The following is a 15,783-nucleotide window of genomic DNA, read 5'->3' on the forward strand; positions in this document are numbered from 1 at the left end:
TTCAGCATCTTAGCTGTAGAGGGCAGTGTCACTGGCCCTCATATGTGGGATCCGAACCGGGGCCCTCTGGCGTCCTAAGCCAGTTCTTAACCATCGCGCCACTCGGCCGGCCCAGAAATATCTTTTTTTTCTTTGAGTTTACAACCAGCCTACCTCTAACCCAAGGTCTCTCAGATTGCTAGTTTTCCTTATCTGATTTGATTTTTCCTAGCTTCTTCCAAATGAAATAACATTATTGCCTATACTTTCAACCTCACAGGAACTCTAGGACAACATTAATGGTTAGAGACTTGGCAAATCAGTCCCTAGGATGGGGAGTTCTAGTTCTTCATTAACTATTCTATGGAGGGGAATATTCTGTGGCATTTGGCATCTGGAATAAGAAATATGTAGAGTGAGAGAAAGAAGAAGGATAAATAGAAATAATGACATCTCCAAAGGATCTTATTCCTGTTTTAAGAGTTCTTAGTTCAGCTACTAAAATTAGCATTCATTCAAAACTATTTACTGAGTGGGTCAAGCATTACACTAGATACTATATTCCACTAGGTTGGGAGACAGATGTTAAATAAACAATCCCACCAATAACAATAAAATAACAACTGTGATAATTACTATAAATGAAAATATGAGATGCTATGATAGCATATAAATGGAGAACCTAACCTAGACTAGGGGAGTTCTCTGAAGAAGTCACTACTAATAATTGAGCATTGAAGGGTAAGTAGCTTAGCTAAGTGAACTGGGTGAGGGGAATATGAAGGAGGTGTTCTGAAGAAGAATGTTGGATGAAGAGTAAAGAGCATACGGGAAAGTCCTGAGAAAGGAAGTTACTTGCTATGTTAAACCGAGAGAAAGCCAGTAAAACTGGATCCTGGTAGGCAAGATGAAATTCAAGAGGCAGATATGGGTCCAAACATGCAGGCTCTTGTAGATAATGTCAGAAATGTTGAACTTGATTCTGTAAATAATTAGAAGCCATTACAAGGTTTAAACTAGACATGGTTTCATCTCCTTTTGAAAATATCAGTCTGGTGGCTCTGCAGAGAATGAATTGAGAGAGACAAGGACAAGGATAATGGGTGGAAGGCTACGGCAGTGATCCCAGGGAATGATGTGGAGAGGCAGTGGAGAGGAAGAGAAAGAAAAAGCTTCAGCATATGCTTTGGAGATAAAAAATAACCTGGATGTGGTGATTCATTAGATGTGAGGGGTGAGTGGAGAGGCTAACGAGGCAGTTGGATATAGAAATCTGGAGCTTTAGAAGTTGGTGTAGGCTGAAAAGAAGTCAGCATACAGGTGGTACATAAAGCTGTGGGAAGATAGGGTATTACCTTGAAAGAGAGTGTAGAATGAGAAGGAAAGAGCCCAGAACCGAGAATATCAAGTAACTCTAATATTGAGAGCTTGGTTAGAGGAGTCAGAACCAACAAATAAGACTGAGAAATAGTGGTGAAATAGGTAGAAAAGTGTGAGCTAGAGAAGAGAGTTCAGGACTATTTTATGAGCACATAATGAAGGACTATAGAATCCAAGCTGGATAAGAGGGGACATGGAGACAGAAGAAGTTGAAGGAACAGAAATGGAGGGGCCAATACATAGGAGGTTTCAATGAGCTCCCAAAATTGTTGCGATAGGGGTATCTGAATGAGTATAAAAAGTTATTTTTGGAGATGATGCAATTGCTGGGGATGATAACATCCTCACTGTAACTAAGAATGAGTAGATAAAGGCGGAAATCACTAGAAACGAGGAGGATAAGGAACCAAGAAGCCAGGATATCAAATGGCTCACCCGCAAGGATGTTGAGGTCACCTAAGAAAAGAGCTGCAAGTGTAATAGCTATCTATTTCAGTGCTTCAAACATTTCCCATCTCCTGCTTCTTTTATATTTCCGGGCAGCAGAAGTGACATCTCCCCATTTCTCATTTCTCAATATGGGCAGTTCTTTCAGCCTCCTTATGGCCCCAGTCTAACAGCATCACTTGGTAGATACTGGTTTATACTTCTGGGTAGGAGGGTGTTATCATTCCTTCCGGAATGTTTGATTAACCCCAAGTCTAATTTATTATGGCACTGGCTACCACCTCAGCATTGCATTAGGAATCTAGAGACCACTTTTGACTATTTTTCATCCTCAACTATTAAACTAGCTGAGGAAGATGGAGTAAGTCTCCCCCCACAAAAAAGGGGGGGCTACTTTTAGTATGGTTGAATGTTGATACTTGGCAGCCATTTTTATGCCTTTTCTTGTTATGGTATTTCCAAGTTGTGTGAGTACTGGTGGTGTGGGCCCCCATCCCCAAATGCTAGTCTCAGTAATTACCATGGTGATGATCATGGAGGTTTCCAGGAAAACAAGCTACATCTGCAGCAACACATCTCCTTGGAGTTTCTAAAGCTGCATCAGTTCCTGCACAGCAAAGAAAAGGACATTTTAAATGAGCTCCGGGAAGAGGGGAAAGCCTTGAATGAGGAGATGGAGCTGAGTCTGAACCAGCTTCAGGAACAGTGTCTCCTAGCCAAGGAGATGTTGGTGAGCATCCAGGCACGGATGGGACAGCAGGACTCCTTCGACTTTCTCAAAGTAAGACTCCCTATCAACGTGAATGGGTACGCTACTAGGGGGAAGGGTCAGAAAGGATGTAGAAGCAGCTTTTCCCCACAAGGGGAAGAAACTGCTATAGCACAGATTCTCTGGGAGAAAAGCAAGAGGCTACTTTAGCCTTATATTCAATAGAATATATTTTCGCCCTCCTAGAAAAGAATAAAATGCCATTAATAACAGTATGTGTTAATATTTTAATATTTCTCCACAAAGAACTTTGAAGCTTTATTTCTCAAAAATAATGCAACCTATGTTGTATCTGGGCTCTCAGCCATCATAAGTTGATCTGTTTGAAAAGCTGTCTGCCAGTCTTTGCTACCTAAAGCTTCCCCTCAAAAGTGGCATTGGTTACCACCTCAACACTCAGAAGCTTAATTAGCCAGCGTAAGGAAAAGTAGCCTTGGGGCTGGAATATTCACTGTGTTTTTCTCCTGAGACTATGTGGCAGTATACATAAAAATAGCTTAACCTTAACTTCCCTCTTGTTCCATGTAAAAGAGAACTCTAGAAAATCAGAGCAAGATAAGACCAGTTTATACTGGTTAGATGAAGGATGCAGATCATGGAAGATGAGAGGTGGCAATGGAATGGGAACAATCTGCACAGGATCTCAGTATTGACAATCAATATCTGGTGGTGGCCCATATCACCAAAGAAATTTCTGGAGTTGATGAACAGGTATCTAACTTTTCTATTTCTCCTTTCCTCTTCTAGGATATTACACCTCTCTTGGACAGGTATGTGTTTCCACATGGTATTAATACCCTACCTTCAGTCCCTGGAGGATGTCCAAGAATAAATGATTTATGTCACCTGCAGCTTGAAGCAAGGAATGAGGATGCTGACACCCAGAGAGCTTACCTCCAGAAAGCTGAATCTGGGACTGTACAAGGGTCCCATCCAGTACATGACGTGGAGGGCAATGCAGTCCACTCTCTCTCCAGGTATCAGTGGGTAGTAACAATTGGTTCCTGGCCATCCTAATCTATGTTCCATCTGAGGGACCTCTTCTGTGGCCCTAATTAGTACTTTAGATAAGAGTCTAGGATGGGGGAAGTGTAGAGTTTAGCCAAAAGAAGGCTAGTTGGTATGACTGAATTTCTTCTGGTAACATGACCTAAGAATTTGTGGCTTTTTACTGGTAAACAGAGTCTGATGTCAGAATTACTTCTCAGCCTATGATTTTGTTTGATTATTATATCAAATGTCACAACCAGTGTTTTATCCTGTTTTGCTAAATCAGGTATATAAATCCCTGGAACTTCTCTGCCCTGGAGGAGGTGATTACTGTACATACTCTTTGAATGTAATAGGGTTTTTACAAGTCCTCTTGTGTTTGATGTTCATAATATAGAGTATAATATCTTCGGAGATTGTTTAGAGATCTTAAGTGCTTCAAAAGAAAACCAGTAAGTTCAATAGGTGCGCCTAGAGCACTAAGTTTTTGTTATTCTGCAGATACCAAAGGACTGAGCAGGACAAAAGAACACAAATGGCATTTCAAGAACATAAAATAAAGTTCTAAATACAAATCTTTATAGAAGTAAAGTTCTAAATAAATTTTTTTTTATAAAATTCATATAGACTCATTAGTAGTAGTAGTTACTCACTTAATGAAAATCACAAATCTATCCTTAACAACTTTCTCAGGTAATTGACATTGAAAAAAGATCAACTTTACCGAGGTACAATTATCATAGAATAAAACTCATCATTTTAAAGTGTACAGTTAGATGAGTTTTGACAAATGTATATACTTATGTAAATATTTCCAAAATCAAGCGGTAGAAAATTCCTATCATCCCCAAAAGTTCTTGTATACTCCTTTGCAGTCCATCCCTTCTTCCTTCTATCCCCAGCCCCTGACACTCACTAATCTGCTTTATTCCATTTTAGTTGTGTCTTTTCTAAAATGTCATATAATCATACATTATGTAGTCTTTTGTGTCAGGCTTTTTTTTTTCACTTAGCATAATGCTTTTTGAGATTCACCTGTGTTGTATTTATCAATAATCATGTTCTATGGATACATCACAATTTGCTACTCATTCACCCACTGGTGGACACTTGGGTAGTTTCTAGTTTGTGGCTATTATGAGTAAACTTGCCTAAACATTCATTTACAAATCTTGGTGTTTTAATTTCTTTGGGGCAAATACCTGGTGGTGGGATTGCTGGGTTGTGTGTTAAGTGTATGCTTAGTTTTGTAAAAAAATGACATTTTTTTTTTTTAAGTCGCAGTACCATTTTACATTCCCACCTGCAATGGATAAGAGTCCCACAGTTTCTCCACGTCCTTGCAAAACAACTTTTAAATCTTAATCATTTATTATATACATAGTAGTATTTCATTATGGTTTTAATTTACATTTCCCTAATGACTAATCCTGAGTGTCTTTATGTGCTTCTTTGACTTTCATATTTGTTTTTAGTTAAGCGTGTTCAATCTTTTGCTCATATTTTTATTGGATTTTTATTTAATGTTGAGTTTTAAAGGACACAAATTATCAGACATATTTCAAATATTTTCTCTCAATTTGTGGCTTGCCTTTTCATATTCTTAACAGGGTCTGTCAAAAAACAAAAGTTTTTTAATTTTGGTGAAATCCAACTTACTAACTTTTTTCTTTCATGTTTTTATTCTCTTTGTGTCCTAAGAAATCTTTCCCTAATCCAAGGCCACAGATTTTTTTCCCCTATACTTTCTACCAGAAGCCTTATCATTTCAGCTCTTATGTTTTGATCTATTATCCATTTAGAGTTAATTCTTGTATATAGCATAAGGTAAGGTTCAAGGTTATTTCTTTCCATATGAATGTCCAATTGTTCCCACATCATTTGTTTAAAAGACTTCTCTTTTTTACCACTGACATACTTTGGCACCTCTGTCAAAAATCAACTGTAAGTCTACTGTAGTCTCTCAATTCTGTTCCATCAATCTGTATTGTCTATTCTTATATCAACAACACAAGTTTATTATTATTGTAGCTTTATAATAAATCTCAAAATTAGGTAGTGTGATTTCTCCTTTCGGTTCATTAGTTTTGTTTCATGTCTTTTTGAAGCTCTGTTATTAGGTGAATGCACATTTAGAATTGTTATGACCTCTTGATGAATCAATCTTATTATAATTATGAAATGTCCCTCTGTATTCCTGCTAATAATATTCCTTTTTCTGAATTCTATTTTGTGTAATATGTGTAACTTTTTCCATCATCTTATTTTTAACTTATTTGTGTTTTTATATTTTAAGTGTTTCACATAGCTTGCATACATTTAAGCCTTGCTTTTTAAATCCAATCTGACAATCTCTGTCTTTTAATTGAGGTGTTTTGACCATTGACATTAATAATAATCAATATGATTTGGTTTAAATCTAGCATCTTAGTATTTGTTTTTGTTCATACCATATGTTCTTTGTCCCTTTTTTTCTCTATACCTGTCTTCTTTTGGATTGAGTGCCTTTTAGTTTTCCCTTTCCTCTTCACTATTGGTTTATTATATGTATTTATTTTATTTAAAATTTTGCTGCATTTTTTGGTTGCTTTAGGGTTTTACAATATGCATCTTTAACTTATCCCATACTATCTTCAAATACATATAGTGTAAAAAACTTACAACGGTATACTTTTACATTCCTCATCCTTTACGCTATTGTAATACATTTTATTTCTACACACTCTAAATTCCACATATATTACTTTTCTTTATTTAAACAATTATCTTTTAAAGAGATTTATCAAATGAAGAAACATCTTTTATATTCACTATTTACAATTTCTGGCACTTTATTTTTTTATGTAGATACAAATTTCCATTTGATATCATTTTTCCTTCTGCCTGAAGAGCTTCCTTTAACATTTTTTATGGTTCAAGTAGTGAAGAATTACCTCAGTTATTGTTTGCCTGAAAAAAGTATTTATTTTACTTTATTTTTTGAAAGATGTTTTCCCTGATATATAATTCTGGATTGATGGATTTCATTTTCAGTACTTTAAAGATATTACACTACATTGTTTTCTGACTTGCATAGTTTCTGATGAGATGTCTATTACCATTTTTATCTGTATTCCCCTATATGTACTATTTCTTTTTTCTTAGGCTACTTTTAGGATTTACTTTTTTTTTTTTTTTTTTTTAGAGGGCAGCGTCACTGGCCCTCACATGTGGGATCCGAACCGAGGCCCTCTGGCTCCCCAAGCCAGTTCTTAACCTTCGCGCCACTCGGCTGGCCCTTTAGGATTTACTTTTTGTCACTTGTTTCCAATAGTTTGATTATGCTGGATCTTGGTGTGATTTTCTTTACATTCATTCTGCTTGTGGTTCATCGAGCTTCTTCAATCTATGGGTTTATAGTCGTTATCACATTTGGAATAATGTCTAATATTATTTTTCCAATAATTTTTCACATACCTCCCTTTCTTCTCCCCTTCTGATTTTACATGTTAGACCACCTGATATTGGCTGACTTATCATTCATTGGTGCTCAGTATTTTTCAGCCATTTTTCTTTGTGTTTCATTTTGAATAGTTCCTATTGTTACTCAAGTTATCTCTTTTCTTTCACACTGTTTAATCTTCTGTTAATCCTGTTCAAGTTGTTTTTTCATTTCAGATACATTTCATTTCTAGAAATTTCATTTGAGTCTTTGTATATCTTTCATTTCTCTCCTCACCATGTTCATGTTTTCCTTAAAGCAAATGCAAGATATTTATGACAGTTGTTTTAGTGTCTTTGCTAATTCCCTCATTGTTGTCATTTCTGGGCATGTTTTGATTGTTTGATTTTTCTCCTCACTGTGAGTCTTATTTTCCTGCTACTTTGCATGGCTAGTAATTTTTTCTTTCTAACATATTTTATTTTCTTAGAACACTTTTAGATTCATAGAAAAATTGAGAAGACAATACATAAAGTTCTTATATACCTCATCCCCAGTTCTTCTGTTATTAATATGTCATTTTACATTTAGTGTGATACATTTTTTTTACAATTAATGAACCAATATTAATACATTATTACTAACTAAAGTCCCTAGTTTCTGCAGATTTCCTTAGTTTTTACCTAATGTCATTTATCTGTTCCAGGATTCCATCTAAGATGCCATATCACATTTAGTTGTCATGTTTCTTTAAACTCTTCTTGGTTGTGACTTACTTCCCTTGTTTTTGATGACTTTTGACATTTCTAAGGAGTACTGGTCATGTATTTTGTAGAATGCCACATCACTGCAATTTGTCTAACGTTTTTCTCATAAGAGCAGGGTTATAAGTTAGTAAGAGGGAGACCAAATAAAGTGCTATTTTCATTACATCATATCAATCATACATACTGTCAACATGAGTTATGACCACTGAGGTTGTAGTTGCTGTGGTAGTATTTGTCAGTTTCTCTAATGTAATGTTACTCTTTCCCTCCCCTTTTTATCTGTATACTTTGGAAGGAAGTCACTATGAGCAGCCCACAGTGAAGGAGCAGGGAGTTATGCTCCTCCTCCTTGAAGATGGACTATCTACATAAATTATTTGGAATTCTTCTGCATGACAGATTTGTCTCTTCTGGCTGATAATTTTTTATTGGATGTCAAAGATGATCAATTTTACATTGCTGTTTGCTGGATTTTGTTGTAACCCTTTAAGCTCTATTGGATTGCACTTTGGCATGTAGTTATTTGAAATAACTTTGTTCCTTTTGACACTGTCTTAAGCTTTGTTGAGGCTTTTAAGCTTTGTTAAAGTAGTTCAAAGCAGCCTTTCAACGAGGGCTAATGTAGAACATTTTCTAAGGTAATGTCCCTTGAGTACCATGCCTGATGTTCCACATATGACATTTTTCCATTCTGGCTGGCAGGATTGAAAACTATTCCCAGTCTTGTGTGAGCTCTAGAAATTGTTCAAACTACTACTTTCTGGAGATTCTATTGCTGGCCCTAATGAGTTTCAATGAGGATCAGTACACAGCCACATCCTCAAGGGAATCTCTTTGCAGATGTTCGAAAGTCTCTGCAAAAGTCCCGCCTGTGTTACTCTACTCTTCAAATTCTAGCCGTCTTGTGATAACATTGTGTTTTTTGCCCTGCAAAATCAAACTTTACTTCTAGCATCCATTTAAAGCATAAATTCATTTTTCTTTATTTTTGGTGTAATTTAACATCTAAGAAAATCAAATGGAATTTATTTAATACATGGCTATTTTACTAACAATGTAACTGTGGTCAAACCTTGGTAAAATATACTTCATACTTTTTATTTCTGATTCTTTGGTATTCTGCAGGTTCATATTTTCTTCTTTCCTGCCTTATAATAGAGGCTGTTGCTTTAGGAAAGGAGCTGGTATTTTGTCTATAAACGGTCAGATAGTAAATATTTTAGGCATATGGGCTGTATGGTCTTTGTCAAAACTACTTAACACTGCCATTGCAGTAAAAAAGCAGCCACAGACAATATGTAAATGAATGGCCATTGATGTGTTCCAATAAAACTTTATTTATAAAACAAGCAGCAGGCCAGATTTGACCTGCTGGTTGTAGTGCTACCAATTCCAATTTAAAATATTTTAACATATTTCCTTTAGTTTTATGTGCATCAGTAAAATATCACCAAGTTTACTCATCTGCTCAATACACTTATAGAGGACCTGTTACATGCTAAGCACTAAGTTGGGCTCCAAGCACATAGAAATAAAAGACAGAGTTTCTGCTCCCAAGAAGGAGAGACTATAAAAGACCAAATTAGAGTCTGTAGTAGCCATCTAGGTGAAAAATTACTAAGATCTAAGCCAAAGACATGGGAATGGGAATGGAAATAAAGACTAGATTCCAGAGACAGAATTCCATGAACTGAAATATACCAGACAGTAACTGGTGGTAAGAGATAGAGAAAGGTAATGTCAAGGATGGAAATACAGGAGATGCAGATTTTGGAGGGGATTGATGAGTTCAACTGTAGCCATATTGTGTTGAAGGATCTACAGGACCACTAAGTGAATATATTCAAATAGGTAACTATTCCAACTGAAGCTTATGAGAGAGGCCAGGGCTGGAATAATCAGTATAGAATGGTACAGCTGAAGGTATTGATGTAAATGACATTTTCTAAGGAAAATTACACTATACAGTCAAGAAAGGGGCGCCTTAGAGAGAATACCAACAAATAAAAGGCAATGAAGCCCCCCAAAGAGATTGAGGAATTCTGTCTAGCAAGAGAAATAAGAGAAAAACCAGAGAACGAAGTTGACATAGAATCTAAGGAAAGGGACTGTCAAGGAGAAGGTAGTGGCCATTGATGCCAAATGTGAAGATCAATTTAGAAAATGATTGGAAAAGAGATGTTTTTGTTTTTTTAACAATTGGTGACTTTGGTAAGGGCAATTTCAAAAGAGTGGAATGGGAGAAGTTATATTGCGAAGAGTTCAGGAGTGATTTGGAATGTGGCAGCAGTGAAGTGAATAGATCACTCACTGGAGAAGTTTCACTAAGAAGGGAAGATGTGAGTGTGGGAACAGAGTCAAAGGAGGACTTTTAAAAACATACTAAAGGGGGGGCGACCAGGTAGCTCAGTTGGTTAGAGTGAGAGCTCTGAACAGCAGGATTGCCAGTTCAATTCCCACATGGGCCAGTAAGCTGCACCCTCTACAGCTAAGTTTGTGAACAATAGCTCCACCTGGAGCTGGGCCGCCATGAGTGGCCGGCGGATGGCCGGTGACTGACTGCCTCAGCTGGGTAGAGCACAGTGATCATAATACCAACATGGGCCAGTGAGCTGCATCCTCCACAACTAGACTGAGAACAATGGCTTGGAGGTGGGAGGAAGTGGGGGAAAAGATAAATAAGTAAATAAATAAATAAATTAATTAATTAAATAAAAACCAGCTATTAAAACAAAACAAAAAAAAACATACTAAAAGGGAAGCAGCCTGTAGAAAGGCAAAAATCAACAGTATAAGAGGGGATAATTACCCTAGAGCCTCCTGAAAGTAATGAAGCCCTGCTGACACTTTGATTTTACCCCAATGAGATCCATGTCTAACTGCCAACCTCCAGAACTGTAAGATAATAAGTTTATGTTGTGAAAACACACACACACACACACAGGCGGGGGTGGGGAGAGAGGGAAAGATAATTAGTGGAAGTAGGGAAGAGTGAGTGAGATCTAAAGAGAGAGCAAGGTATTAACTGTTTCTCACTTTCCTCTGGAGATGAGATAAAGATGGTAGAGGCAAACAATTTTATCAAGTGGAGCTTGCAGTATGAGTGGGAAGAACTGAGGGATTCCTGGAAGATGTGCTGTAGTTTCTGTGTGAAGCAGGGGATGAAGTCTTCCGCCCAGGGCTGAGGAGGGGAAGTGGTGGAATAAAGGTTTGCGGGGGGCGGGGGGGGGCAAGGTTTGAAATCATTGTTGTGAGAAACTGGAGATTATTTGATTTGGGAAATAAAGGAGTTCTGGGCAGTGCTGATGGTCAAGCATAAAGTGAAACTAATGAATCTGTTGTGGTATCTGTCTGTAAAATTTTGTGATTTTCCTCCTTCAGTGGTCAGGAATTGGGATGTGAATTTGAATAGCTGGATAGATTCAGGGTTGGAGAACTGCACGGCAGGCGCTTCAGATAAGAGAATAAACGTGTTGAGGTTATTGGAAACAAAGCTGCCAATGCTAAGCTGTTTGGGAAGGATTTTAAGCCAGGAAGCAGATAATTTAGGAAAATAAGGAGAAATCAGGGATTAGATTAATGAAGTCAAGCAATGGTTGTAGGGCGAGATGAGAGTGAGAAAGCTCAAAAAATAAGAAAATAGGATATCTGCGTTTTAAGATTTTAGAGAATGAATATTTTCCAATGACTATGAGGTCCAGAATATGGTCATTGATACTCGTATACAGCTGAAATGTAATGGAGTTAAAAGTCACCAACAGTAAAGTTAAGGACCTGTAAGAGTGGGAGAGTGGCTATATCCAAAGGATAGTGAAATCACTTGGGACGATGGGCTGGAGTTGGGGTAGAAGAGTAAAGTTAACCCAAAGTGCAGGGAGTGTGACAGGAAGTTTGTATATTGTAGCATCAAATAGAGATAGAAGGTAATATGAAATGGAATAATGACAAGAGCTTTAAATGAAAAGTGATTTTTACATAAGGATGAGGAGTAGAGTAGGGGTCTAGAAGTGGCAGTGGTGTCTACTGGATCTCTGGCATCTGAATTTAGAAAACAAATAGTCTCATGAACTTTTGGAAGCTGTGTTTATGGAGGAAGAACCAGCCAGGCTTCTGTTAGGCTAAGGAGGTGATGAGAAAATTCTGTCAACTAAGGATGCAGGAGAGAGTTCATCAGAAAGGGAGTTCCAAAGAGCAGAGGGAAAAGGGCTGGGTGGGAGCTGTGGGAGGACAGGTGAAGAGAGAGAAAGCAAAGAACAGATAATGGGGATAAGAGCATGTTATAGGATATAGCACTGGAGCGGTCTACATTCTGAATGTTGGCCAAGGATAACAGGGGTATGAGACATGGTGGAACTAGTTGGTGTCAAGGTTTCAAATGGAACTTTGATTGAAGTTCATTTATTTATTTAACAAATAGTTACTTGAACACCTAGGAACAGTTCCAAATTTTGAAGATAAATGAGGGAACAAAACAGATGAAATCCCTGCCCTTCCAGAGATTACATTCTAGGGGAGGAGATGGACAATGAACAAATAAGCAATTTCAAATATTGATAACCACTGTAAAAGAAAATAAAGGCAAGGTGCACTCAATAAATAATTATTCATGAGAAAAAATAAAGCTGGACAAGAATGGAAACAGTGATGGATGGATGAACATGCTATTTTAGATAGAATGGCCAGAGGAAACCTTTTTGAGGGGGTAACTCCCTTCCTCTCTATGTTTTGTTGTGGAATTCCAAACACAGAAAAGTTTAAAGAATTTTACAGTGAATACCCCTATACCTACCTCGTTTCTATCAGTAACCTTACTGAATTTGCATGAACAAAGGCCCAAATAATACAAAGGAGTAAACCATATCGGGAAATAGTGTTTGTGGACAAGAAAAGAAAGTGTAAAGGCCCTGAAGTATGAATGAGTTTGATATATTTAAGAAACAGCCAAAAGGCAAAAGTAGTTGGATCAAAATAAATGAGGGCAATGTGGTAGCACATGAGTCAGAGAGGTGGGTAAATCATGTCGGTCTTGTTTGCTCTGTAAGGAGTCTAGATTTTATCTTGGGGGATGGGAAGCCTAAGAGTGTGTTGAGTAGAACTGGATGATCTCATTCATGTTATGGACAGAACAGGTTGCAGATGGGCAAGAGTGGAAACAAACAGTTTAAAAGCCTGCAATAATTCCAGGCCAATGGTATTTGTAGAAGTTATCTGCATATATATTCTGAGTAGGCTCAGAATATATTTTAAAGGTGGAGTTGACAGAACTGTTGGATTAAGTATGGCATGAGAAGAAAAGAGAGGACACAAAGATGACTCCTGAGAATCTTCAGAGCCAGTGCAGACTGAGCTAGCTGAAGGAGTCAGAAGCTTGGTGATGTAAGCAGAGTAGGGTTCTAAAAAGGCTGGTAAGAAGCCTTTGTGATACCTCCAAAGATATCCTAGTCCTCACATTGCAAAGAGTAACAACTCAAGGTGGATGGGGGATATGTGAAGGAGAGGAGATTCAGCCTGTTTGGAAAAATTCAGGATTTTTCTTTTTCTTTCTTTTTAAATAAATTTTGGGATGCATCTTCCTTTCTTCCTTCCCTCCTTCTCTCCCTCCCCCGCTTCTTCCCTAAGGAATTTTATTGGAGAACAGTGTTCCCCAGGACCCATCAGCTCCAAGTCAAGTAGCCGTCTTCAATCTAGTTGTGGAGGGTACAGCTCCTTGGCCCATGTGGGAATCGAACCGGCAACCTCGGTGTTACGAGCCTGCACTCTAACCACCTGAGCCAACCGGCCATGCCAAAATTCAGGTTTTTTCAAAGTTTCTTGTTAGGAAGAGAAATCCTTGGGATGACATAAAAGACTCAGGATTTTCTGGAAAGAGAGAGTTGGACAGGACTGATCTCGCTTCAAAGGATAGTTAAATCCATTAACAACAAATGTATGCATGTACCTATTAGTGTCTGTGATGTGAACATACATAGCTTTTGTTTCTTTTATCAAATTTTGTGTCAAGGTTCAATTATCTCACACCTAGGATTTGTGTCATCTTTTTGCTGGTATGCTTCCAATCGCTCTTTATTTAGAAATTATTTTTTTATACTGCTGCCCCTTGATTTGTCTAAAACCAATGCTTGTCAAATTACCTGTGATGAAGGACCAGTTTTTAAAATATCAACCTGTCATGGACTGATATGTTTATAGAATACAATACAAATTAATTATTTAAAAAATGGAATTTAAAAAAACAAAGATTACAAAGTGCAAGCCCAGTTTTTTGATTATTAGATTCAACTGACATAAAATTAATGTCAGATTGCTCCAAAAGTTTCTAAAAGCTTATTCTTAATTTCTCTACTATCTTGTCCCAGACTGGTAACCACACAGTTTGTGGACCACATTCTGATTGATTAGCAGTGGCATAAACCACTGTAGATCTCACATGTCCCATTATCTGTTGAACCAAATGTAAACTTCCTACCATTTTCCTCAGTTAGCTTGGTCCTACCTGATTCTAACAGGCAAGACTTTTATGGTCTGTCCCACATAAGCTACTGTTTTTAATCTATTCCTCTCTTGCCTCTGTTTACCCAAAACATCCTGAATATGTCTCAGTTATATCACAGCTGAAATACTTACTGTCCTTAGAAAGCTTTCCTAGGACAGACTTATTTGTTACCGCTTTGGCATTTGTATTTCCTTATATTTACTAGCACAGATTTATATTATTTGCATTATTTTCTTCATTAGAGCATACATGGCTTCAGAGTAAAGTCTGATTTTTACCACAAATATAAAAATGTCTAGAATATAGCCACATGAGTACCAAAACAATAAAAAGTATATAAGTAATTACCTGCCTGTCTAAGAGTATATGTGCATGGGGAGATAAAGTCAATGTAACTGCATTTTACTTTGGGAATTTGCATTCACCCCTTTCCCCTCATGCCCTGCTTTCTTTATTTTCTTACTAGGCCTATCTCCATTAACTTTGGACCCCAAAACAGCTCACCCAAATTTGGTGCTCTCCAAAAACCGAACCAGTGTGTGGCATGGTGACATTAAGCAGGTAATACCAGATGATCCAGAGAGGTTTGACTCAAGCGTGGCTGTGCTGGGCTCAAAAGGCTTCACATCTGGAAAGTGGTACTGGGAAGTAGAAGTAGCAAAGAAGACAAAATGGACAGTTGGAGTCGCCAGAGAATCTATCATTCGGAAAGGCAGCTGTCCTCTAACTCCTGAGCAAGGATTCTGGCTTTTAAGACTAAGGGACAAAGATGATCTAAAAGCTCTGGATTTGCCTTCTTGCAGTCTGCAACTGACTAACAATCTCAATAAGGTGGGCATATACCTGGATTATGAAGGAGGGCAGGTGTCCTTCTACAATGCTAAAACCATGACCCACATTTATACCTTCAGTAGCACTTTCATGGAGAAACTTTATCCCTACTTCTGCCCTTGCCTTAATGATGGTGGGGAGAATAAAGAACCACTGCATATCTTACATCCACAGTAATTAGTCATACTCTTGTACAAGTTAAGAGCATTATTAAAGAGATATTGAAATAGTTTATCAGTCTCACTGGTTTCTCTTCTCAATTATCGGGAAGTCTGGAATAATGAAAAGAAGATTCACAAATTGAACTCCATTCTCGGTGTCCTACATGGATTTCACTGGAGCCTTTGAAGATGTCATTCTAATTTGCTGGGGTCTTCTATGCCACAGGAGCCTCTCTCACGAGAGTGATCATCAAGATATTGGAGCAAACTGCCACTTGAATTTGTGATGCTTGGGAACCTTTTTCAAATATGCCCAGAAATTCTATTATGCTGTCATTATTCTCCAGCATAATGATTCTTAACAGATGAATTTCCAGATGTATACTCTTCTTCCTACTTAGTTTTCTTTTAATATAAAATTTGTAACACATTTCTTTTTTAGAATGTGTTACTGTAATTCTAAAAAACTGCTCCAGAGATTTAAAGAAAAAAATAGAAAATGGTCTGGGCCAGTTTATAATCTTGTCTTGAATTCTCTCAAGATA

At 37.5% G+C, this 15,783-nt stretch overlaps 1 protein-coding gene across 1 annotated transcript in view; it reads left to right on the top strand.

Annotated features, from left to right (window-relative positions):
- Positions 1 to 15,254, top strand: part of TRIM69 (tripartite motif containing 69) — a 17,579-nt gene extending 2,325 nt beyond the window's left edge. Inside the window, exons 4-7 of the mRNA XM_019644874.1 lie at positions 2,354 to 2,587; positions 3,323 to 3,345; positions 3,428 to 3,552; positions 14,713 to 15,254. Coding sequence (XP_019500419.1) covers positions 2,354 to 2,587; positions 3,323 to 3,345; positions 3,428 to 3,552; positions 14,713 to 15,254 — 924 coding nt within the window. The remainder of the gene's footprint in view (positions 1 to 2,353; positions 2,588 to 3,322; positions 3,346 to 3,427; positions 3,553 to 14,712) is intronic.
- The last annotated feature ends 529 nt before the right edge of the window (positions 15,255 to 15,783 follow it).

The sequence above is a fragment of the Hipposideros armiger genome, unplaced genomic scaffold (assembly GCF_001890085.2).
Source record: "Hipposideros armiger isolate ML-2016 unplaced genomic scaffold, ASM189008v1 scaffold_92, whole genome shotgun sequence".
Lineage (NCBI taxonomy): Eukaryota > Metazoa > Chordata > Mammalia > Chiroptera > Hipposideridae > Hipposideros > Hipposideros armiger.